Source organism: Magallana gigas, chromosome 1 (genome assembly GCF_963853765.1).
Source record: "Magallana gigas chromosome 1, xbMagGiga1.1, whole genome shotgun sequence".
In the NCBI taxonomy this organism is placed as follows: Eukaryota; Metazoa; Mollusca; class Bivalvia; order Ostreida; family Ostreidae; genus Magallana; species Magallana gigas.
In genome coordinates, this window is record NC_088853.1 from 50,179,736 (window position 1) to 50,207,447 (window position 27,712).

The 27,712-nt window shown below is 31.9% G+C and overlaps 2 protein-coding genes across 4 annotated transcripts in view; both read left to right on the plus strand.

The window, feature by feature from the left end:
• Positions 1–27,712, plus strand: part of LOC105324599 (multiple epidermal growth factor-like domains protein 10) — a 90,992-nt gene that overhangs the window by 40,919 nt on the left and 22,361 nt on the right. The gene's annotated exons all lie outside the window — the stretch shown is intronic.
• LOC117687930 (adhesion G protein-coupled receptor L3) lies at positions 434–27,003 on the plus strand. The gene is made up of 26 exons (XM_066069806.1): positions 434–539; positions 1,823–1,918; positions 3,072–3,428; positions 7,528–7,607; positions 9,499–9,631; positions 15,400–15,507; positions 17,108–17,202; positions 17,312–17,506; positions 19,626–19,697; positions 21,393–21,498; positions 21,584–21,721; positions 21,897–21,960; positions 22,150–22,288; positions 22,464–22,516; positions 22,777–22,885; positions 22,981–23,084; positions 23,186–23,288; positions 23,689–23,866; positions 24,265–24,334; positions 24,484–24,550; positions 24,720–24,805; positions 25,121–25,247; positions 25,454–25,495; positions 25,685–25,809; positions 26,078–26,189; positions 26,345–27,003. The coding sequence occupies exons 2-26, from the start codon at positions 1,831–1,833 to the stop codon at positions 26,366–26,368; spliced, it is 2,775 nt and encodes a 924-aa protein (XP_065925878.1). The 5' UTR covers positions 434–539; positions 1,823–1,830; the 3' UTR covers positions 26,369–27,003.

Sequence of the window (27,712 nt, forward strand, 5' to 3'; positions counted from 1 at the left end):
CTACAGATTAACTGAATTGATTATATAAAGTGTAACGTGACGGACTTGTCAATGAAATTAAAACAATAGTTCTATTTACAGTTTATTTACATATTTACACATATACACTACAAGAGCAAAATACATCACTTATGATGAACTTAATTATCTGTCGTCTTCAAGTCCTACTCTCCGACTCCCCCTCTCTTTCTCTCGTTATCATTTCTACCCCCCCCCCCCAGGGTTTCTCAGCCATAAATCACCCATCATAGCGCTCCCTGGCTAGAGAGAAAATAAACAATGAAACTAATGATCCCCCTTTTCCCACAGATCTGATAAGACATCAGAGACCTACCAGCTGCACAGACGGATGACATATTAATTGTTTCCCATGTGTCTTCTGTTTTGAGTACATTACTTATGCAGCCCTAATTGTATTGCAATCTCTCACAAGAGGTTTTAAATTACACCACAAACTGCTTTTTAACATCCCTCCTGGATTCGTATAACGGAGTTGCATGGAGTGATGTGATGATAGAAGTTCGAAAGAACATTGTTATGTAAGTACTACTGATATGATTTCCATGCTTTAATTTGTATGTTCTTGTTTGCTTTTGGTGCTGCTAGGTTAATTTCTTTAATAGTATTTTTTTTTTTACTTTTTTGTACTAATGAATTAAGTTTGCAACAATATTATAAGATTTTTGAACCGAGTCAGGTTTGTTCTATCAATTGATTATTTGGCGATCGAATTCATAAAAGTCTACTGATCTAACTACACTTTAATCTATAGATTTAAAATAACGCCATAATAATTGAATAATGATAATAAGTATAAAGCCAATACACATATACATTATTAATTTTTACTGAGTTTTTTTAATGCACTTTTTTTATCTGAATCTTATAATTAATCTATATCGCGATTATTTTTACAAGAACGATTATTTGTTATAATTGATAGATAGGTTTAGGACGGAGTTTTTTCATAAATGGAAGAAATATACCTTTATTTCTTCATTTATTTTTTACATCATTCATCGTGTTCTAATCTACACGTCAATGTTGTAAATCCGTCATCAATGATAATATCACGTAGTCACATGTATTTGAACTATCGGTAACATTGAGCTTAGTGTTTATGAAATTGGAAAAAAGATAGCTTTGTAAATAAAAAAAAAATCTTACATAACTCGATGGAAAGAAATGTTTCATTAAAAGAGCTAATGTAGTGTCAGTACACTAAATGTATCAGGAATTCACGAAGGAAGTACTTAGATTGTATTTTCTGGCTTGAGTTGTGCACTTGTTTGTTTGAGAGAAGTTGTCTTCTTTTTTGCAATTATAATTCTCGTACCCAAGTACTGTTTATGAGAGTTCTTAAATCTACAGTTCTAAATTAGTCTTTTAAATGACAAACACTTGTTAACATACTTTGTACAAATGTAGAAATGCATTAACAATCTAAAAAGAACTAAATAAATGTTCATAAGTATCCTGCAAAAAAAGATGTTGTTCGATGACTTCGTTTATATAAATAATCATCTACAGTAGGGCAATCTTGAGACAATTAATGATAAATGTCAAAAATTAAGATTTAATTAAAGCAAAGTTTCAATGAACCTTTTATTTCATTTATTTAAGTATGAACAAACTAACTATACCACACCCGGTTTTTTTTAAACATGTGTATGCTGGTATTGAAAACCTCTTCTTTCGATAATGTAGCCCTAAGGTTTTTTTTTCAATGAATAAATTTATGAAATACCTAAATGAAATAAATATTCGTAAACAATTGTTAATATATAGAAAAAAACTTTAAATATTATTTTTATATTTTCAGTTTTAATAATGGTGTCTATTGTTTTCGGCGATCGTCAGAATATGTTTAAGACAATTCTATGTCTCAACTTCTGGTTTTTATCAAGCTTTGCTTACGGTGAGTAAAGAACATATCAACAATGCTGGAATATCATAATTGTTGTACTTGTTTGAATCTATAGACAATTGCTACCGTTGATTTTTATTGTTTTCTTTATTGACTTGAAAATAGATAAAAAATGTGTTTGTGTCCTTTTTCTCTTTAAATGTGTTTCTTTGTGCTGGTCTATATTCTAGTTGTGCTAAAGGTACATGTAAATAATAACTGGTCATACACCGGAAATGTATTGGACATGGTTATGGATGATAACAGAGAATGACTGCATTTAAGGACGTTTTAAAAATTGCGACCAAATTAATTTTAAAAATGATCATATTTCTTTTAATTGTAGAAATGGCCATTTTGAACCCAACTTTACGTAATTTCCTTTGTTAAATCGTTGTACATCAATGTAAGGAGAACAAAATTAGAGTATAATGACAAAACTCTCTTGACCAAAAAATATTTCTATGTTGCACATTCAAAACGTTAAAGACAGAAATAAAAAAATAATATAATGTTAAATAATATATACATGTGGTAATGGTAATTTAAAGGTGCAGGAAACTAAAAACATGTTGTACAATAAATCAATTAATTAGCATCTACTTTGATTGTAAATCGTATTCATTTACATTTGTTTTATTTGGGACAATGAATATATCAAGAATATTGATCGCTTAATTTTAATGTCCCGCCTCCATGAGATCTGCCATTGGAACTTTAATCTATGACGTCACACCATCTATTCCGGTTTGTTTTATCAACATTGCATCAGTATACGAAAAACATTATATTTGCTCTAAATGAAAAGTTCTAGAAAATTTGAAACAATATTGATCTGAAACCTTTTTTTTAAACCCTTGACTTTCCACTGAATTACAAACCAACTTCAAATGAAAAATGTTCGTTGAAATCGTTTTAAAACGTTATTGTCAGAGAAAACTACGCGTAGAAATGGACATTGTCAACAAATGCCAAGTATCTTAGAAAATGTTTGCTGTCGTTATTTTTACTTTAAAAAATGTATCTTGAGCATCCCGATTACATGCACAGATAACATACTTATTGAGATAGCAAAGAACTTGACTTGGAATAGAATTTACTCGAAGTAATTTTCAACATTGAATGGTAGCAGATTAATAGCGGTTATTTATTTCTTTTTTTCCAGTATTTGCTGATAATAGGGAAAAAGTCATAGGATGTATAGCTGGCAGTGTTACCATGCAGTTTAAACCCGAATTGGTAGATGGCAAAGAGGTGAAGACTTACGTATGGAACAAGGTCCGAGGCGTAAACAAAGATCCAAGCTTTGCCAAGTTTGAACCTAGCGTTTCATCACAGTTTGAGATATATTATAATGACGAGCACCAGGTTCAGAATCGATTAATCCACTATCCCGATGAGCCTGCTACCTTATACCTCACGAATTTAAGGAAAAGTGATCAACAGCAGTACACCCTCGCTCTTAGCTATGTTTATTATATTGGAACACCCACAGAATATATTATAGACCTAGAAGTACAAGGTATGTGAACTATGTTGGAAAACCCACAGAATGTATTATAAACCTAGAAGTACAAGGTATGTGAACTATGTTGGAACACCCACAGAATGGATCATAGACCTACAAGTACAAGGTAATTGAACTATGTTGAAACATCCACAGAATATATTATAGACCTAGACCTAGAATTACAAGGTATGTGAATTGTGTTGGAACACACACAGAATGGATCATAGACCTACAAGTACTAGGTGATTGAACTATGTTGAAACATCCACAGAATATATTATAGACCTAGAACTACAAGGTATGTGAACTGTGTTGGAACACACACAGAATGGATCATAGACCTACAAGTACAAGGTATGTGAACTGTTCAATATATTGTAATAAGGAAAGGTGGATTAAAAATATATATACATTGAGAACATATGGCTGGATGAGGAATTGAACCCAGGACCCCTGCAAATCTAGTCCTAGCTCTAGCAATGAGCATACCAAGCCAATATCCTTGGTCCATATATCCCCAACTACTACAATATAATAGTTATTAGGCTGTCCAAACTAACAAGATTGAAGTCTGATTGACATCAGACCTACCCACTTACTGGTAGATATAAGGAAAAAACAATTCCCTATTGTATAATAGTATGCTTTCCACAGCTGTTCCAGCTGGTTTTATTTTGGGCAACTTTCATATTGGAATCTGTAGAAAAGTATTAAGGAGGTATTAAGGAGGCTGTGTGATCAACAAATTACCCATCAGATCAACCTTCAACTTTTAGTATGTCTTGTGTAATAGTAATAATTTATATCTATTTAGTAAAGAAAATACAGATCCTTAAATAAGTACCCTACGTAATTGGAATGTACACATTACATATATTTGGTTGGATAAACAGTACCGATCAGACCCTACCTAACAGTATGTAAACCCCAACTAAACCCTGGATTCACTTTCGGGGTTTACTTTGGATTCACTAGAGTGGACCCAAAGTAAAACCAGAGTAAACCACAGTGGACACAGAGAGTAAACCCTGATATGACGAATGCACCTGAAAGCCAACATTACATGAGTATTTGGAATATAAAAAGGGCAGGAATTACAGGCAGTAAGATGATAAGTAAACCCCAAGTGGACCCAAAGTAATCTCCAAGTGGACCCAAATTAAACCTCAAGTGGATGCAAATATGAAAAAAGCAGACCACTGCTTGCAGTAAGTAAACCATGAAAGTAAACCCAGGGTTTAGTTAGGGTCAAATCTGGTGTTAGGTTGGGTCTGATTGGTGCTGTATGTACATTTTAAAAAATCTCCTGTTTTAAAACTTATTTATTTTTATGTTAAATTTGAATTAACAGTCCTGAGTCAGGTGGTTGTAGTAATTTTTTTTTCATCAGCCCTTGATCATGTTGATCAGTGTTCTTGAGTTGGGGGAAGGTCTATTGGTCATGCAAAATTGATTGCTATTTCCGCCTATTTCTCCCTTATATCTTTTGCCGGCCCATGATAGAAGCCACTGATTCACAGTTGGAAATATTCCCCTTTGTTTTCCCTTGGACTGAAATGTTGCACTTTCATTGGTTTATATTTACATTCAGTGTATATTTCCCCTTATCTTTGCATTGGAAATCTGCGATGTTTCATTTTCTATGAATACACTTTGATAATTCATGCGCTGTGAGCACAAATAGAAACATCTCCACATGTTTTGGGTATGTTTATTTTTGTAAAATTAAATGAAACGTTCGATCTTACATAACCAATTTGATATGTACTTTAAAAGAACAATCTTTAATATATCTACTCCTTAGTAAAAAAAAGATTTTTTTTCCACAAAGTTTCTGGTACTATATTTTTTGTAGTGGAAGCTAACTAAATAACATATTAATTTGGCTGTTCCATGTATGTTTCATATCCCTGAATAAGAGCGCAAATAATGGCATTATAGTGGCAATACACAATATTTCATACAAATAGACATCAATATGAAAATATAAATATAAGCATTAATGCTTACATTAATCCATGACACGTGACTGCATGATATACCCTGTACATGTATCTCTGTGTCCATCATGGGAGAATTAATATTTTGTAATTTAGATGTCGTTGGCTGGTGTTTTGTATACTCATCGCGCGACATTTCATATTATTTTATCAAGAAACCCTTTCAGAAGTATATAGAGTAGTTGCCCTTTGGAATAGCTTTTAAATTAGATGGTTTACATTTAAATTGACATCACATTGTTGTGTCTGGAGCAGAATAACATGACAGTGTCAAGATTTGCTCAAACCTCTGCAGAGAAAAGGAAGAAACCACTTAAAAATGAAAAGCAACATAATCGTTTATAAACAAGGGTGCAGCAAAGATTTTCAAAGAGTATTTGACAGGTGAGAACATCACTTTTGGTTAATGAATGTTCCATGTAATAGGGAAAACAAAGCACTTACTGAATTTGTTACTGACTGACTACGAAGAGTTCTAAGTTAGTGAGTAACAAACCTTAAACGTATTTATGGAACTGCATCAGGCCTTATCTATTTCGACGTATATCTTACATAGACATGGTAATTCAGTTTGGATAAAACTATCAAATGTATACAACTTCAATCCAAGTTAGGGGAAAAGTAACATCAGATATGCAAGTCACTGCATAATAACCAAACATAAAACAATGAAGTAAATTGCAGAGAATGAAATGTACTGAACATGTCTAGTGCCAGTAGTGGACATTGAGTTGTAGGTGTGCAGTCATGTGTAACGAATGTGTAAACTGTCATGCTCATATACATGTGCATCGAAGATACTGTATTGTTAAGGTTAATTTCATTGCATATTATTTTTGCCCTTCTACACTTCCAAATGGCTTCGTCCTTCTTGAGTTTGTCCAAAAACACAGAAATAAATAATAAATACAATTATTTAAAAATTGGTTTGAATTCACCCAGTTTTAAACATGTTAAATTTGCCTACTGACGAGAGCGAAAGGGGGTGAAAATAAAAGGGAGTGAATATTTCCATGTATACAGTAGGTAATCATTAGAATGACATATGCACACCTATTTATGAGCAAGATGAGTGGATAGACACACAGCTCAGCTTTTATTCTTTAAAGTATTTACTGGGCTCTAGATCTACTTTTGATTAATAATATTATACATATATTACATCGCTTTGAGGGCAACTTATCAGAATATTATCCCTGAGGTGACATAGTTTAATGTCGTTGATGCCGAAGGCAGTCCGATATGTTGTATTCAGGACATTGAGGAATCTGATCATAATTAGATGAATAAAATAAATAACTTTCATGACTTTACTCAATATTTGTTTCTATTCAGTTGTTAGCACGTCTAGATCTGAATATTTTACAATCAAGGGAAAAAAGTTGTTAAAGCACATGAGTTCCTCGGTCCCTTGGACTTTGAGCCATCTAGAGTCACCTGTATCATGCGTATGTTATAAATATAACATTTTGAAAAAAATCAAAATTAATTTAAAAGAACATATTTACCCCATTTACCCTATCAAAATGGTTTTGGTTATGACTAAATCTTCATATCATTCAATCGATGTAAGATGGTTTGTAAAATGTTGATGTGTACTTTCAATAAATACATTTAGATAGTTTTCTAAATTCAACAATTTAAGTAATTTAGTCCCTCTGAATAGCAGACACTGTCCTGGCATTTTGATTTTCGAGGAACTTTCTATGTTTGCTTAGCTAAATTTCGAACCTGACTGACGTAGTTAACATTTAGATTTATCGCACGCGAGGGTGATATTACAATTTCGAGAGGGCAATATAACCTTTTTGCGGTATGACTCAGCAATTTTCAGGGCATAGGAATAAAATTATCTCATTTGAGAAATAATGAAAAAATTATTTAAAAATGTTAGATAAAGAAAAATGTAATATACTGTTTGTGATATTTACAGATGACTATGATTTTTATTTTGCTTTCCTGGCCTGCTTAAATATTTCTTTATGCCAAATAATTTTACGTATTTGCAGATATTTTTTTTATAGACATTACTGAATTTTACATAAATGATATATAAATTATTATATATACAGTATGTAGTACATGTACTATACATATCGTTTTTATTGTAGATGTTTGTTTTGAAAAACCAAAAGAAGTGGGCAAGTGTGCAGTTACAACATGTTATACAGGAGACAATGGGGTACTGAAGGTAAATTGTTCTCACTTCATCTTTGGGATAGTTATGTGAACCTTATTTTATTTTTGAAAAGTATGTGTTGCTTAATTTTTGTTTTGAAGACTGTGAAAAAATGAAAAATAATAATTTAAATGTATACTTAGTACTTAATCGACATTTCAAATGCATTCTTATTTTGTCCGCAAAAGTCTCAATCTAGATGGGTTAGATCACCAACATATTTTTCCTTAGTGGCAATATTAATGTGAAGCAAAGCTTAAGCCTGTGCTCTTAAGTTTTATAATTATGATTATTGTAGCTATCCAATTTTACCTTTTTTGTGTTTAAAATGTCCGAATTTAAGCTTCAGAAATTTTTAGATACTTTCATTTTGTACAGATTGCATTTAATTGGCTGCGCATTTTCTATACATGAAAAAATGATTTGAAAAGACCCTGCTATAAATTTCCTCTGTAAATTTAAACCTCTGTCATGAAATAGTTATGCTAAATTTTGGCACTTAAATAAATGTGAGACTGCCAGACTAAATGAAAGATAGCGTCTCTTTGACTTACACATCCTACACTGTCAAACAACATTTATTCGCAAGTGAGAAAATTCCTAAATATTGGTGACAGCTTTGTCTTCGCGAATAGTTCTCATCGCGAACAAGCCCTTACTTTATAGTTGTTTTAACAACACGGGTCTAGGCTTACTTGCAAAAACTAATTGTCGCAAACCAGTTTATATTCAGAAATCGCAAAATACTGTGGTTTCATCAATATTCAAGGGTTTCAATTTTCGTGGATAAAGTGAAAATCACAGTTTCAAGGATACGTAAATTCGTGGCCAATGACCCTATCAATACAAAGTATTAGTAGAAATTGCAGCTCAATGAATATTTAATTTCAAGGATAAACTTAACAACGAAATCAACGAAAACTGGTATTTAACGAATATTGATGAAACCACAGTAATGTCTTTGCGAGCATGCAGTAATCTTCTCATAGTAGCTGTATTTACCAAGTATTTTAAATACAATCAACGGAAGTTCATGCAGGGAAAACTTATCTCTGTAAATATGCCTCATGATTATAATAGATTAATGATAGATAAGTGATAGTAAGTTAAAGCACACGTTCATTTTACAGTGTATTTACATGTAACAGGTAGAGCTCTACTTATTCAGTACTTAAGAAACTGAACAATGAAAGTAACCAGGGGTTAATAATCACATGGTGAATTATAATATTCAACAGGCCAAAATATACCGTTTACAACAGAAAATGCATGCACAATAAGACACAGTTTTTCCTTAGTTTAACTAAAAGAGCATGTCTGTCAATGATCTCCTTTTAATATAAACTTATAAATTTATAGCTGCCCTTAAATGTAAAACAATAGACAAACATGCACTGACTATGTATCAAGTATGTAAAAAAAGTGGGCGTCCTCATTATCCTGTGAAGATTCAAGAAAATGTAATGATCGACCTCTACCTATAAAAACGACTTTGTACTTTATAAATGATAACCTTGTATAAAAGTAATTACATAAAGTTGCAGCTAAAAGATTAACATTTCCCAAAATTAAAAGAATCATGCCCATTTTCAAAATTTATTTTGTCACAATTTTAGATGTCCTTTGGTGCATTCATTGGCTTTATTTAACAAATCAAACACTCACTGCAGACTTTGTTCCACTGATCAAAATCTTTGGAAGGAAAGTTATTAATAGATAGTTCTACCTCATTCTGTAGAATATCTACTGGTTCTCCAATAAGAAATATATTGTTTAAGTACCAGTATTTAGTTTGGTCAGGTACATTTCATGTACATAATAAACTGAATTGAGCTTTTATGACAAAGAAATGAAGTTTGTATATTAGTTACACGTATCTGACTGTTTTTGTATTCTCTGTTAGACCCCAGATGGCGTGAAGCAGACAGTGATGGGATATAAACAAGTGAAGGTCTGTGATGAAGCGACTTCAGGCAACTATTCATGCTGTAATGCTGCAGGAACCTGTCTTGTTCAACCCTTACAAGAATCCATAGGTAATCATGTTTACTCTGTAATGTTTATCTAAATCACCTTTTATACTTGTTGATATTCAATTCTTATGGAATACAGAGTTATGTGGATGTAAACCAAGTAACAGGATGTGAGAAATGGTTATGGATTAGATTTGAACCCAACCCCTTTGAATTTCTAGTCAGGTATTCTACCCACTGAGCTGTCTGGTGCTAGTATTCGAACTCCTCCTACCATTACAAGATTAACCAAAGTCTATCTGATGTTTAGCTTATTGTTATAATCATACTTAAATTTTGTTTGACACATATTTATGAATGTCTCTTGCAGGAATTCAGGGGTTATATGATGTAAGATGGTTGATATGTCATACCGTATAACCTATAACTTTCGCAATCTTGCTTCTTTTTTCTGCAATTTCTCTCAAATAGCAAAATATTGAATACGCAAAAAATATGTCTTGTATTATTTTCCATAAGAAACTGAAAAATCGCAAAAATTGACAATGCAAATTTAAAATGCTACATATTTTCCCTATTTTCGCAAATTTTCTAACACGCGAAGAACAAACGTATTTATGGTACATGTATATCAGTCTGTTGTTATGATGAATATTTCAATGGATGCCTATTTATCTGTGAGAGACGAGATCAATATTTTAGTATTTTTATGAAACATGGTCACAATTAGTTAAGACAGAGAAAGGTAGAGGACAGCATTTCCTTTTTTAAATCAGTATATTTCATAGATAAGTAAACTCCAAAGTATTAGGCTTTAATAATGGTTGTATTTTTGACCTCCAGAAAAAGAATAGAATTCCTTTTAGGGCTAGAGTAGAATCGTAGAATCAATCGATAATCAAAATGTAAATTGCCTTTCGTGATTAAAGAGGTACTTAATTAAGTTTGAAATGATGGATACATCAATCTAACTAACAGTGTCTCCTTGAAACGATTGTGTTAGAAGATGTGTTTGTTAGTTTATTGGTGCAGTATAACTATCTATGAATTGAATGTGGTGGGGGAACAGGTTAAAAAAAATTAAGTTGTCTCTTTTTTGATTAGTGAGCATATATATATATATATATATATATATATATATATATATATATATATATATATATATATATATGTAACTACTAGTTAGGATTTCTAGCAATGCCTAGAATGCATTGTCAGTGTCTGTTAAAACACACTTGCAATGAGCAAGCCATGATGTATTCACATTTCTTCTGTTTTGTGTCATTTCAAAAGTAGATTACTTAAGAATATATTAATCTTAATGATTAGTTTACGATTTGGAATTGTTGTTATGTGTGAATTATTCTTTAACTTTGGTACTTTCACATTTTAAAAACTAAGATTTACACCAGATTAACTGCTGTGTTATCATCCCAATAAGTGGGGACTTTCAGGAAACACACAGTTTATCATTTGATACTACATGTGGGAAATCACATGCAGAAGAAGATGCATTTTCCATTGATATCAGATTTCAAAAGAAAGAAAGGATCTTTTATAAAAGCATTTTTTTACAAAGACAAAGAATGATGACAATTTAAAGAGAATTTAATGCAGAGGTGTTCAAGAAATTCAAGTTTATAGCAAATAGATCAAGTTTAAAGATAAACACACCCAGTGTAGAGCCGGAGACACACAGATAGACAAAGTATTTTACAATATATTATCATATCTTTCATCAAGTGCTTACAGTGTTCGGCAATTCAGATATCATAAAAAGTTGAAATGCACTGGACATTTAAGATCATTCTTCATGTTAAAAGTCCTTTTTTATTCAGTTTGATTAAGAATGAAGTTACATAAAATAAGAAGGCTTGTTACCAGAAAGCACTGTCATTAAGTGCCAAAATCTATATAAGTACTTAAATACCCCCATACTCTCCCCATCCCCACGCTTACATTTCATCAAACACTATCAATCTGCAGTCCTTTTCCTGGCCTGGTCACAAATAACATTGTGTTTAGCTAGCTAAAAATATTGACCAGAAAACACTGACATTAATCTGTATCTTCCTGCTCGGCCATTCATACTACATGTACACTTAATTATAACGCATTGTATTTTATTGCCCATTAAATCCTCTTAACACTGATGCATATCTCACTAACAACTCAATTACTGGCTTCCTCGGACAAGAATGGTAACAGTTTGTACTGGATAGGCACATTACTGAGTGAGAGAAACAAACAGCTGTCATTGGTCATCACTTCAATTAAGTCTTCCTGCTTAGAGATTTTCTACAAAGTGGATTTTTTTTTTACAATTTTCAATAGGGACTACCTGTCTTTTATGATCATTGATTCCTTCTCAACGAAGAAATATTTTACACTGCATGTTTGCACTTAAACCAATGTTAACTTTCATTTCATAGTTTCAAGGGATTAAACATTTAAAATGTTTAAAACTTGGTTGCATAGTTATGTTTTCCATGAAGCCCTCTACCAATATTGTGAAATTCATGGTCCCTGGGTCATGGGTTCTGGCTCTATGGTGGGACCAAAATGGCCATATTGTAAAAATGTATTGAATCTTAGAAAATCTTCTTCTCTATTACCATATATATTTGTTTAAAACTAAATGCATGATTATGATATCAATGAAGCCCTCTACCTAAATTGTGAAATTCATGACCCTTGGGTCAGGGTTTCAGGCTCTAGGGTTGGGCCAATATGGCCATATAGTAAAAATGTATTAAATCTTAGAAAATCTTCTTCTCTACTCCCAGTTATATATTTGTTAAAAACTAAATGCATGATTATGATGTCCATGAGGCCGTCTACTAAAATTGTGAAATTCATCACTACTGGGTTAGAGGTTCAGGCTCTCGGGTGGGGCCAATAAGGCCATATAGTAAAAATGTATTAAATCGTAGAAAATCTTCTTCTCTACTCCCACACATGTGGGCAAAAAAACAGAATACATGGTTATAATGTCCACTAACTCATCTACCTAAATTGTGAAATTCATGACCCCTGGGTCAGGGGTTCAGGCTCTAGGGTGGGGCCAATATGCCCATATAGTAAAAATATATTAAATCTTAGAAAATCTTCTCCCATATATATTTGTTTAAAACTAAATGCATGATTATGATGTCCATGAGGCCCTCTACTAAAATTGTGAAATTCATGACCCCTGGGTTAGGGGTTAAGGCTCTAGGGTTGGGCCAATATGGCCAGTAGTGAAAATGTACTAAATCTTAAAAGATCCTCTGTACTCCCACACATGTGGGCAAAAACTGAATACATGGTTATAATGTCCACTAACTCCTCTACCTAAATTGTGAAATTCATGGCCCCTTTGTCAGGGGTTTAGGACATGGTGGGGGGGGGGGGGGGCAATATGGCAATAATTAGTGTTAATGCATATAATTTGTAAAAACTTTCTTCTTTATTCTCACACATCTGTATAAAAAACTGACTGATAATTATGTTTACCAGGAAGTCCTCTACTGAAATTTTAATTTTCATGTCCCCTCAAGGATGGGGTTTGACTCTAGGGCTTGGCCAAAATGGATGTATAGGTGTTAATGCATATAATGTTAAAGAATTATCTTCTTTACTACCACACACATGAGAGGAAAACTGAATTCATGGTTTTGTAGACCAGATCTTTTAGTTTTTCACCAAAATTATAGGTTTCACAGTTCTTTTTGAAAGATTTCAGACAGGGAGGTGGTCATCATTACAAATGTATAATTGTTCTACTCCAGTATTATACCTAATTAATTAGATGCATACATGTATATGAGACTCCTCGACAAGTTTGTGTATGGGTAATATGCTACTCATGTGACCGTTAAGGCCAATTGGCCTCTTGTTGCAGTGACTGTTCGTTATAAAATCTTTAATCTTTTCCCTAAAAGTTTTGTTTCAGGAACCCTTTTTTAAGTTAACATGCATTTATGCATGCATGCACATTAGGAAGTCATTTAATAAGTTTAATTTATAAGGGCCGTGCTGTGCGGGCACCGTTTTGGTATTAGTCTGTACATCTATCTGTGTTTCCCTCCATTTGTCAATCCAATATCTCTTGTCTGGAGCATAATTATCCTCTCTCCCCTTTACCCAAAATGGCTCATACTTCACCCACTGTTAGAGCCTTTGGGTAAAGGGTGTGCAGTGATATTGAACCGTGTTTCTAGGTCTAAGGTTACATGTACTGTTTATCAGAGATTTTGGTTAGCCAAATAATATTTTACTATTAATGAGTCTATTTATTTATATAAAGACTTCAAAAACTGTTTTTGTTTTAATAAAACAAATACTTGCATAGTCTTTTTGATCATACCGTAAGGCCTTCACCCACAAGGTGCCTTTGATTAAAGGGTACATGTATGTAGTGACCTTGTTTGATGTATGTAGGTCAAGTGTCAATGTCATTATCAGATCATACAGACATTCTTTTTTAAGGGCATATATACTCTTCACTTAGCCCTACTTGGCTTATTAGACCTTCACATAAACTTGGTTCAAAGTCACTTCACACTATAACTATGCAAGCATCCTTTAAAAAGTTAAATGATGTAATCAATAAAAGTGTGACCACCGGACTAATACTGGAGGTTCAAAGTTTTACTTAGAAATATATATTATGAAGAATGTTTAAAACTTTTCTTTTCCATAACTACAAAGAGATTGTGAGATTACTAAGCAAGCATCCAACTATAGTGTAGATCCTAAAATTTTAAAGCCAACCAAAAACATCGGAACAATACTGGGGCCCCTGAAATGGTTCAAAGTTTAAAATAAAAATAGCATATGCTGCGAAACCGAATGTTACAAGGAACTGTTTGGTTGAGCGCTGTTCCCCATTGGCCTCTTGTTGAAAATTTGAGTCCACTCGGGGTTTACTTTGGGTTTACTCAGGGTTTACTTTGAGTTTACACGATAATTGCTTTTGGGGTCAACTTTACGCACTGATGTGTGAAGCAGACCTGTATTTTATCTTGCCATCTTACTGCCTGTAATTCATGTCCCTTATATATTCCGAATACACACCTAGCGTCTGCTTTTAATAGTATACTTCTGATCGTTTACTCTCTGAGTCAACTCTGGGTTTATTTTGGGTTTACTCTGGGTCCATTCTAGTAAACCCGAAGTAAATCCAGAGTAAACACAGAAAGTAAACCCAGGGTTTAGTTGGGGTTTACCTTCTGTTACGTTGGATCTGATCGGTACTGTAGTTGGCGATTACTTTCTGTTAGGTTTGGTCTGATTGGTACTGTACTGAACATTACCTTTGCATCTGTAGTGAAGGGTTTTACAAGACAGGTATAAGGATAACATATGATTAGATGGGCATGGTCTTGGGTTTGGAATTTTTTCAGAAATCATATTTCCCCTCATTCCCAGTCATTATATTTCCCCTCATTCCCAGTCATTAGTTGAGTAAAAAAAACTTTTTTGCACTGACTTCATATTAGAGTATAATAACTGATATATTAAAATACAAAAAATAATTTTCATAAGTATTAATAATAATATAACGGATAAAAGTATAATGATTATGCTGAGTCTTAAATTTGATAAGATTACAAATGCAAACTGAAATCAAACTAAATATTATCGTCACATTTCAGACATTACATTAAACCACTAAGATGGAATATTTTTGTAATCACGTTGGACTAGAAAATCGACATCATTTATATATAATATGTTTATTTATAAACGTTTATTACTGAATTATCTCTATTTTTAAAGATTTATGCACTTAATAAATTTCTTTATGACACATTTTACTATAGTTAATAGATGTATGTATTTTAAAGATCCTAAGGAACTGATGAGTTGCAAAGATGAACAAATAGATGGAATATTATGGAATACTGCTATGGCGGGTAAAACTTTAAAGGAGCCGTGTCCTAGATATCAAAAGGGTAGGTAAATTGTTATCAAAAGTTGCATACAGTTGTGATTTTTGTAATTGCAAAAACAATTTTATCAACTTTTTACCTACCCGTGTGTTGCCTCATGTATAACTTGCGTAGAAACGTTTGTTCATCGACGTTCTGTTCTTTCTTTCTTTCTTTTTCTCTCTCCTCTCTCTCTCTCAAACTAGAAGATTTATCTTAAAGGGGCGTGGTCACGATTTTGGTCAAATTTTATTTTTCGGTTTTTGTTATTTACAATGCTTTTTGAATGCATTTCTAATGATCAAATGAAATTTGGGTGCAAGTCAATGAGTTTTAAGCAAGATACAGGGCTCACAATTCTTCGTGATGTACACAAGGCTCGTGCCCTGTTTTATTTACATAGGTTCAATTTACGAGTAAAAAAAAATTCAAGCTGATTATTCTTTATTCTTATTCATTTTTAGCCTAAATGAACAGTTCTTAACGATTAACACATTCATTTTAGGTCTAAAACTTGAAATTCATTTCAAATTTCAAAATGGAAACAAAGATTTTGGTTACATAGTGAGGAATTGTAAGCTCTGTGACTTGCCTTTAACTCAACAAATGATGGTTGACTATTAAAGATGCCTTACTGAAGCATTGTAAACATTTTGTAACTTTTGACCAAAATCGTGACCATGCCCCTTTGAAAGATGCATACGTAAGATTTTATTATGAGATTTCTCGTTCAGACATTTATGCATTGTATACTTTATTATTCTATATACATAAAAATTATTATTTTCTTGTTACATAGATTATTCAGTCAAATTAAGTTACGTAAATTCAATTTATCTCGTTTAAGAATTATTTAATGAATTGATCTGAAAAGAGAAAAAAACGGAAATTAGCACCGATTCAAATACAGGACGCAACGTCTAGTAAACTTGTCAAATTGCTTTATATATCGCTCGGACGATCCAATAGTCGTGAGGTCCCAATATCAATTGATTAGCTTCAGTAAAAGGTGGTAGTCGTAATTACTATATTGATATAAAATGTAAGTAACTATTTACAATTATGTATAAATATACACTAAACGTGTTTTTTGATACGATCGTTTCAAAACTTGGTGTCCTCTCTCTCTCTCTCTCTCTCTCTCTCTCTCTCTCTCTCTCTCTCTCTCTCTCTCTCTCTCTCTCTCTCTCTCTCTCTCTCATTGCTGTTAACGTTTCCCGCACACATGCGCAAAACCACATCAACTCGAATCGTATATAAATATACAAAAGAAAATATTTATTTCTCCTTACTTTAAATTATCTTAGAAATTAATTCATTTTGATGTCATATTTGTCACATAATATTCTTTAACAGCTTTAAAATTGTTGTTTAAGGACATTCTCGAGTAAATGTCCCTATTTTTTCTTTTGAATTTTGTCAACATTTTTCCCGATATATTACCAGTAACTATGAAATATATTGATATAAAATAATTATTTTCTTTGTTATTTGTTCCCTTGAATATTATCGAAAATATAATAAAATAGAATATATATTTTGTCCAAAAGGTGGTTAATAAGAAAGCTTCTTATCGTATTATCTGTTATGTTTTATCAATCATTAACAAACAAATCTAATCTAGGAGTGGCAACAAGATTTTGTGATGAACATGGAGAATGGGAACCTCCTAACTTTATCAACTGCACCAACGAAGCTTTAGTGAATGCATCGTCACTTGTAAGTTGCCTTACATAATGCATAAGCAATGATCAATTACATCATGAGTGTTTTAATCATTTTTTATTGTAGATAAAATCTTTCAATATAAGTTTTGGGGGTTTTTTAGTTGGAAAGTATCATCGGAAATGAAACACAGGATCAAATTAGAATCCAGGAGACAGTAAACAATACTCTACAACTGATGAAAAACCTGACATCGTCAACAAATGGAATCGGTGCCGGTGATCTGAGTTCGTCTCTGGGCGTTTTAGAGAAGATTGTAACAGTAACCAACGCTAGAGGATTAGCTATCGAAAAAGAGGTCATGTACTGGAATTATCTACGTTATAACCCCTCATTCCTTCACTCATTATTAAAAAGTGTTAGACAAAAAAATTGTGAAAAGTCAGCGAAAACGTTTCCCTCGTTATCGAAGCTGAATAATTCTTTTGACCCTTTTCACTCAAAAGTACTGATTATTTTCTTTGTTAAAGTGATAATGATTTTAAAATGTACGTGTACCTGTTTTCAAAGCTCGCAGCAAAAACTTAGAAAAGTAGAATAACATTTGTAACTGACACGTTCAAAGTAAAATTCGTTTTTGATTCTACTTGCTTATTTTAAATCCAATGGCAATACATTGTTCCGTCCTTCTCCTTTTGATTTATTCAATGGAACATGTTCAAAGCAATATGTAAAATCTTCCCTAAAAAGTTCAATTAACATGTTTCGTAAGTAGCGTTTACTTACAAACTGGTTCACTATCTTTTGTGCTTCTGAAATATATAATGACAATTATCAAAGTCTAAATAGTTATGAACCAAATATTTGCATATAACTCTCTTATTTCAGTTCTCTGAACTTAGGGCAAGAATCATTTTATTTTTACAGCAATTTGCACTTAACGTCCATTGTCTCTTAATTTATTAATGTATATTGTTCATGTAATCTTCGTTAGCGTGTACCCAAATAATGCACAGACACAGCAAAGAATATATATTTCACGGTGTTGGAATAATTAATGTGTCTTTTAGGATGTCGCAATGTACAGCTAACAATGTACGGAAAAATATGGTGTCCGGATAGGGCCATTTGCGTTAGTGCGACATCGCGTTCAGATGAACGAGACATCGCGCTAACACACAACACGCCGTCGCGCTTATGCAACTTTGCACAACACGCCGTCGCGCTAAAGCAACTTTGCCAAACACGCCGTCGCGCTAACACAACTTTGCACAACATGCCATCGCGCTAATACACATCACACTATCGCGCTAACACAAAACACGCCGTCGCGCTAATACAACTTTGCACAACACGCCGTCGCGCTAACACAACTTTGCACAACACGCCGTCGCGCTAACGCAACTTTGCAGGTTTCAAGGTCTAGTAGGAAGTCGTGTCCTTAAACTGCGCATGCTGAATTTTTTTAGGCCTGCATGCAGGCATGGACGAAAAATAAAAAAAAATGTACTTTGAAATACATATATTATTTTCATTTATCAATACATGTGAATAAAAATATAGTTACTTGTATGGCACTTTATAAGGATATGCTAGACTGCATATGAATTATTAACAAATCTAGCAATTGATAAATTTACCTTGAATATTTGATATAATTATTAAATTCAGCAATAATATATTTATAACATGTACATGTCACAAATTTATATAAGGTGCTCTGAATATTACCAAAGCAAAGAAATTTTAAAATGTAAAATTTAAGGTATATTACATGTCATGAATATATTATTGTTGATTTAATGAATTATATTAAATATTTAAGGTAAATTTATCAATTGGTAGATTTTATAATAATTCATATCCTTATACAGTGAGACACTAGTAACTATATTTTTATTCATATGCATTGATAATAAATGAAAATAATATATATATTTCAAAGTACATTTTATTTGTTTTTCATCCATGCTTGCGTGCAGGCCTACATATTTCAGCATGCGCAGTCTGATATTTCCGGACACGACTTCCTACAAGACTGTGAAACTTGCAAAGTTGCGTTAGCGTGACGGCGTGTTGTGCAAAATTGTGTTAGCGCGACGGCCTGTTGTGTGTTAGCGCGAAGGTGTGTTGTGCAAAGTTGTGGTAGCACGACGGCGTGTTGTGTGTTAGCGCGACGGCGTGTTGTATGCTAGCGCGACGGCGTGTTGTGCAAAGTTGTGTTAGAGCGACGGCCTGTTGTGTGTTAGCGCGACAGTGTGTTATGCAAAGTTGTGTAAGCGCGACAGCGTGTTATGCAAAGTTGTGTAAGCGCGACGGCGTGTTGTGTGTTAGCACGATGTCTCGTTTATCTGAACGCAATGTCGCGTTAACGCAAATGGCCCTATCCGGATACCATACAAAAAATACCGTTCGTACGTGTTAATGTCCATATAAATTAAACAGTAACGATATTTATATGCTTCAATTATTTTCAGGTATTTTACGCTGTTATTGATAACATTTTGTCGCCCGAAAACTCAAACTCTTGGACTACTGTAAGCAAAGAGGTATATTTACATTATACAATATTGTAAAATCAATTAAAAACAAATCATGCGGTATAAAATTTTTTAATAAAGTTCTTGTATTTGTGTATCTATTAAATGAATATGACAAAATATAAAGTTTCCATTACTTAAAAGAGCATACTTGGGGCCTGGGGCAAAATCAATCTATCGTTTATTGACAAACCTGAAAGATTTATTATATCGTTGACCAGCTATAATATTTCGATCATGTGTGCATTGTAAACACTTGTTCCAGGTCATTGTAAACACTTACTGATTTTAAGAGTGAGATGCTACACAGAATACTAACAGTAGTTCGAACAAGCTTTCTTTTAAACGAACAAAAAAATAATATTCAATGTAAATATGTATTTCGTGACAAGTATTTAGCATTGTTCTTTTGTTACAGAGTCAAAACAATCTAAAACTAAGATTTAAAAAAAAATTGACAGGTGTTAAATTTATCTGAAACTATAATTTCAACACATAATGTAAGAAAAGTTAAATGAATGAGGTAAGAAATAAAAGATAAAACATAACATGGCATGCATCAAGCAAAAAAGTATAACGCTTCATTGTGGTTTATTTGCTCGCTAGTATCTATTAGTACGAGAGTTGTCCCAAAATAGCATAGACAAGTGGCTTTATTCAGTTAATCGAAGACAAAGGAAAATGAAATTTGTGCCACAAAGGGTTCAAAGAAATTTGCAGTCAAATAATGTTTTAAAATCGAATATTATTTGAGATTAAATTAGTGAAACGAAAGCATGTTAGATCAGAAATTCGACATGCGGCGCTATGTCAAAAACAAAAAGTTAAAATCAACATAATGAATTGAAAATTGGGGAAAAAGTAATTTTCGAATGAAAATATTCATATAAAACATACACTGATATATTATAATAATTCTATTATTTACTCAGAAAATGTTTTTGCTATAACAAAACTTTCAAATATTTTATAGGGCGTTTTGTGACAAGTTGAAAAGTTAACTGGTAATAAAGTGACATTGTCAGCGCGTAGGGCGGCGCAGCAGTAACAAATACAATTTTGTAAAGACCATGAAATAAATCCTAAGCGGCTTTGGAAGAAAATGAAAGTAACAAAATCCATGAGAAATGCGTTTTGTGAATAAGAAGTTAAACAACATTGAAAATATTTGAACAAGTATGATGACAATTAGTGGAAAAAAGAAACCCCGAACGATATCAATGGACGTCAAAATGTTGATCGACACATTTCGGTAAGACGGACGTTAGACAACAAGTAATACCGGGCAAGTTTGGAGCCGACAAATCGTTTGTACTTAGAGAATATTTTTTAAAAAGTTAGAAATATATATTGAATGTGCACGCAGGGTACATGTTCAAAGATAATATTTTTTCTAAGACATATTCGGAAATGAAACGTAAGTGTTATCGTAAACGATGTTGAGGCTTTAGCAACAACGTAAAACTGGAAAATTTCGACGTCGCACATTGCACCGCCTGACAAAACTTGTTGTTACTAATTATTCATTTTTTTTCGACATATAAATAAAGTACAGATTTGATTTTTTCAGTATAGTTTGCCAAAGGGTCATCGAAGAAAACATAGAAGTCTAATGAAATTGCAGTGAACAGATTATAAATTATGTGTGCTGTCTACATTATGTTGGGACAACCCTCGTATTTTACAAAGTTTGTTACCTTTTAGACAGAAAAAGACCCCTCCTTTCTCCTAAAGAATATGGACCGTCTCAGCAAGATTACACTCAAAAACGACAATATTACAGCAACTAAGTTTAACGGATCTAATTTTGGTAAACAAGCTTTTCCTTATCGTTTTAAATTGCTAATACATGTAGTAGAAAAAACACTCTGTATAAAAAGATGTTTTTTTTAAAGAGCTTGTTATCAACCGAACTAAAATCGATGAAACGGGAATACGTTTTCCGGATGAACAATCAAACAACGTTTCTCTAAACTCCGAAGAAAGTCCTACCTTTCTAGAATTACCAAAACAATCATCAAACGCTAAAAAAGGTAAAACAAAAAAGAATTTATGTTCGTTATACGCAGTTATTGTTAATGACAATTATGCAAAAAAACCGATTTAATTCAAGATTTGATAACAATTATAGATACTGGAAGAGTATACCAACCAATCTCTCAATGTTTTTTATTTATTTGTGTTAATTTTTTTTCCTTTTGACACAAGCGATCAACTATGTTGCTGTTCTGTATAAAACAATGTCAGACATTCTGAGATCTGATTCTAACAGGTAAACTGTTAAAACAAGTTTTCAGTTTTCGTTTAAATCTTTATTTACATATCGCTAAATCTGTGTAAATCTGACAAATACTCAAACATCTGATTTGATATTATCATAATGTTTGATTTTTTTTTGCTTCGATACTAAACTTGATATATCTTACTCATATCTTTTTGGAAAATCAATTCAACCAATCAGTAGAGAGTTGAAAGGTAAACAGGCGAAAAAGTCTAAGCAAAGGTCCTTTGTCAATTCCCCAATACTGTCCCTCACGACCCAGATAGACCTAGGAGTGTTGGACCCACCTCTCAATCTTATCTTTGGACACACTGTTAAAGTAAGATATCAGAAATATATGATTTTGGTTTACAATTGACGTAAAGTTAATATGTACAATTGACTAAAAAGTTTCCTATTATTGGCGACGTATGTAAAAGTGCAACTAACTTAGGTTAATCCCATTGGTTTTCTAAAGCTGTTTTTATTATTTGTAACTTTAACTGTTTATTTAGAATAAGTCCACAGAAATGCGTGCTGTATGTGTGTCCTGGGATTTCAATCTAAAGTATGTTTTTGTCAACAAGTTGTTTTCTTTAATTTTAAAATCAAAGCCTGTTTTTTTTTTAATACAAAAGTGACAGCAATCTGATGTGTATTTTTAAATTCACCATTTTTTTATTATTATTATTATTATTATTATTATTATTATTATTATTATTATTATTATTATTATCACTTAATTTACTAGAAATTAATTTAAGTAAATAAATGTTATTCTTTAAATTAATCTTAGAAATTTTAATTTAATTTCAACATTAATTTAAGTAAATGGTCGGAGGAAGGATGCACTGTGAACCAAACAAATAATCAGAGAACAGTTTGCCAGTGCAACCATCTCACAAACTTTGCTATTTTAATGAGACCATACACTCAGGTAAACGCCCCTTTCTTATGCAAATACAGTCAAAGAAATCAAAAATAAAATTTACTGTTGGTATTTCAAACTACCTTCAGTTGACTACATTTTAGGTAACAGAAGAAAGTCCATTCTTAAAGACGATGTCACTTGTTGGGGTAGCTCTCTCCATAGCTTTTACGTTTCTTACTTCTTTGATTTACATCCTGACATGGAGGTATGTAAGACTGATTTGTATCATGCATGCACAAATATAACTCCAACGAGTATACATGTACTACAGAAATTCAAAATCATCTAATTGTATGTAAATTTCAGATTTATCAGGAGTGACAAAAACATCATGTTGCTGAATATTTGTGCATCGTTAATACTGTCGTATACAATATTTATATCGTCAGTGGAACAGACATCGAATGAGGTAAAAATTGATTTCTACCTCCTGATAAGTAATAGGTATTTGAGTGTACAATGTAAATATATAACTTCATAATTAAGATACAAACGTAGATGTTACAAAAAAAACATTCAAAATAAATTAATAAAATATACAATGTATTACGTAAAACACTAATGGTATCTGGTAACCGATATGTGAATATATAATTCTTATACATTAATTATATATACATGTACGTAGATTTTCTAAAGAAAGAAAACAATCCACAAAAATTCATAATGCATTAAACAATCATGTAAAATTGTACCTGAAATATATTGAAAATTATTGGATTCATATTTGTAAAATAGTAATCTGTATACATGTACCGACACTGAGTATATATCTAATCACCGGCGTTTAATTATTTTTTATGTTTCAGGTTGCTTGCGTTGCAATAACGGCCATTATCCACTACCTTTTCTTAGTGACATTCTTCAGTATGCTCGGGTTAGGTGTTTATTACTTCATGAGTATTACAGTGACTTACTATGCCCTGTATGTTGCAAACAACTTCAAGTCGAAATCAAGGATTCGTTGGTTTCTGGGTGGAATCTGGGGTATGTATCTGAATAAACATTTCACGAGTTGGATTTAACCTTTTAGATATATTTTCATCGTAAGATATTTCCTTTTGTTTTATTTGAATAAATTTTAAAATTTTAAAAAGTCGTATCGACTTTTCAAACATTCGTTTCGGTGACCAATTTTTTTTCTTTTTTTTTTTTTTTGTATCAAAATGCGTTGAAATTTTAATTCTTTTGGAGTTGGTGGGATAAACTATCATCACAAAAATAAATCCTCATTTGAATTATTATATTCAAATTGTTCTTTGATTACGGTATACATTGGTCCAAAAGAGAGTCGGGTAGTAGCTTAAAATACAGATATGGAATTAGATGTAAGTATTAAAAAATAAGGATGATATTGTTCCATTCTCATAGCGGTTGATTTGCAGGTATACCGGTCATTATTACTACAACAAATCTTGGAGCGTTTTGGGGGAAAGGATACCACCTGAAGTCATAGTATGCGTATTTTACATAGTATTGTATCTTTGCAAGAACTATAGATTGTGTCTACCCTTACATAAATACTTGAATAAAGCATTTATTCCCATACATATTTTAACCACTGACTTCAGTCGTTGAAAAGATAACTCTTTTTGAACTTTTAGCTGCTGGTTGTCCATAGAAAGTGGCTCACTTTATATGTTTATCATTCCAGTCTGTCTGATTAGTTTGGTAAGGTCTTAAGCAACAAATTATACTATTCATTTTTTTCTTTAACATCAAAGTCTTTAAAAGCGTAAAGAAAATTGGTGATTATTCGTGGGCAGCGAATTTAAATGTTTGTCATAGAATTGAAATTTAATGTTCTCTAACTAAAAAAAATCAAATGTTTTTCTTTCAGATCAACATTCTTATAATTGTTTCACTTTTGAGGGTGTTGTTTGCTTCGAGCATAGTGGCAAGGTCTTCACTGCAGAGGAAAGCGTCGTGAGTCAAACCAAAAAGAGCTTTGAAATTCATATAATTTGGTCTACCAGCAGTAGAAAAAACTTGTTTTATTAGTACATATGCCCCGACATAATCCGACAATCGAATATCAAACATAAAGTTTAACATAATAAAATAATACTAGTTTTCACAAATATATTGCATGTATCCACAAAACATACAAAATACTTTTACATAGGTTTTTTTCTTCTTAGCCACAAACCCACTAACATACATGCATAACAAAACATGGAATTGTACATGTTATATTTGTAAAACGTTCTGATAAAAAAAAATATTTTCATTAAATACTAGATCCGGTCTGCGGTCACTCGGAACACTTCTGCCAGTTCTAGGAGTAACTTGGCTGTTCGGAATCCTGGCAGTTAACGAAAATGCAGTTGTGTTTCAGTATCTATTTGTCATTGCAAATTCATTCCAGGTTTGATATCTTTATCATGTTTCTTGCGTGTGTTTTTTTTTTTTACTTTGTTTAATTTGCAGAGGTGTTTGGGGTAGTTATCTTAGAAAAAAAGAAGTTTTATTTCTTTCTTATTTCTTAAGTTTTATTTGATTTGTTGTTTTTAAAATCAGAATCATGTTTTTACTTACACATTGCCATTTTTATAATAAATATCTATTTTTCAGGGGTTCTTCATTTTTGTTTCACACGTTTTGTTGGACAAAAAGGTCAGCTTTTAAAATTTGTAATAAATTTCATAATGTACCTATACATATATAAAAATGACTATTATTTTTTTTTTAAATCTTAATCTTGATTTAGATATGATCCTTCTTCTTTTTTTATTTCAAAGAAAAATCTATGCGGATTTCATTAAAGTATCTACAGCAAATATTATATTTGCAATTTCTTGTCAGGTGAGGCAAGGCATAGGGAATAGATACCCGAGTTTGAGTACAATATTCAGTTTCGCTGAGCGAGGGACAAAAGAATCTACTATAAGTTCACCAAGCCCGTCGACATCTAAATCAAATGAACCAAAGGTAAGGGAAGAATGTTATTTTACACATGATTATCATTTTGAAATCAAATATGAAATATCAAAAGTATCTATAATTTCCTTTTTAAATTAGATTAAAAAATGACATTATCAAGAATTACTTCAATCAATTTTTAATCGCAAACGATATCATTCTTAGTTTAAGTTTAAGGCTAGCTTTCCAATCATGTGATCTTCTATCTACAATAAATCTTCGAACTTTAAGAGGATCAATCTGGTTGTAACTACTCGAAAAAAAAATTATTTTTTTGAAAAAGAGTTTGGTTAAAAGATTTTGGCAAACCAAAGAGAAGAAGTCTGAGTTATCAATGTCAGAAAAAACGATGTCTACAAGTTGTCCACAAAGTGTTTCTCATGCAAAAGTAAGACTTAAACGCCAACATTCAAGTTCAGATTCTTTGGAAAAAAATTAAGATAATGATAAATTAAAAATTTGAAGGCACTAAAAATGTCACGACTAATTTTATACATTGAGCAAAATTTGCTATATTTTGAACCTTCATATCTTTATTTACAGAGAAATGAAACAAACTCTGATTAAACTTCTAATTTGTGAAAGAAAGAGAGAAATGTCGCAGACCGGAGGAAAAGAACAATTTTAACATAAGTTAACTGTAAAATGTTAAATGTACAAATTTTGCTTTTACCTTTTACTCGGATATTTCTCATAGATTTATGTTGCGTCCAATAAGGTGGTTTAAATGTATCTTTACGATATATTCCTCAGAGTGTATTACTTATCTTAGTATTAATCGTTCGGTATGAGATCTTTTAAATACTTGTAGTCATATAGAAAGCATATGAACAATTAAGTTCCAGTTTCACAATATATCTTTAGTTCGTTGTAAGATGAGATGAAATTTTAAGAACAAATTATATTATTGTGTCTGCTTTATCAATGCTAACTTCTACTTGCATTATATCTGCAATTTAATTTTTTTTTAAATACTACATAAGCAACTTATATTCGTTCATCAATGTTATATTAATTTAATTACATGATTGCAGAACTTAAGCGTCATGAAGTTAAAAACAGTTATTACCTTCATTGTTGAACATAAACAATACTTTTGAATTTTAAGAAATATATATACCTGACTGTATACATGTACCATAGACCGGTGTTTCTTGACTGTTAATCCTATTCTCATTTGATAAACTAATTTATGCAACCTCTTTTATACTGTTGGTTTTTTTCTATTCTTTTGTATTCTTTTTATCATAATATATATATATATATAATATCTTGTATTTTTTTTTATTTGTAACTCACCAATGCAAAAAGTAGCTTTAAAAAAACATATATACATATTGCTTTGATAAATATGTTTGTTTCGTTTAGTGATTTCTTTTTTCACTACATGTATTTTCAAACAGGATGGAAATACCATAGGAAGCATTTTATTTTTCTAATAATTTATAGGTGAAATACGAAACACAACTGTGAATTAATTCCAGACATTAAAGGTAGCTGAAATCTAGAATATCATATAGTCTATACAATATAAGTAGAGTAAATATAAGTAAGTAAAAGCAAAATGTTCAAGTTTATGTTGCCCGAAAAAAGAAAAAGCTTATTAATGGTGGGGGGGGGGTCGTCTGCAATCATTAAGAGTTAGTTCAACTTTGTTTTTCAGGTGGACAATGCATTGATTTCATTGATTATTGAGTTGTAACAAGACATATTTTACAAAACCTGTCAAATGAATAATGATATACTTTAAACAAGTCTTAGAACAAAAGTCTTGAGAAGAAAGCAGAAAAAACAAAATAACCTCGTTGAGCACATGAAACACAGCCATATGAATGTTTCATAAGATTTCTTAATAATCTAAACTATAACAATTATAAGTTATTTTCTTTCATTTATTTTTTTGGCCAAAAT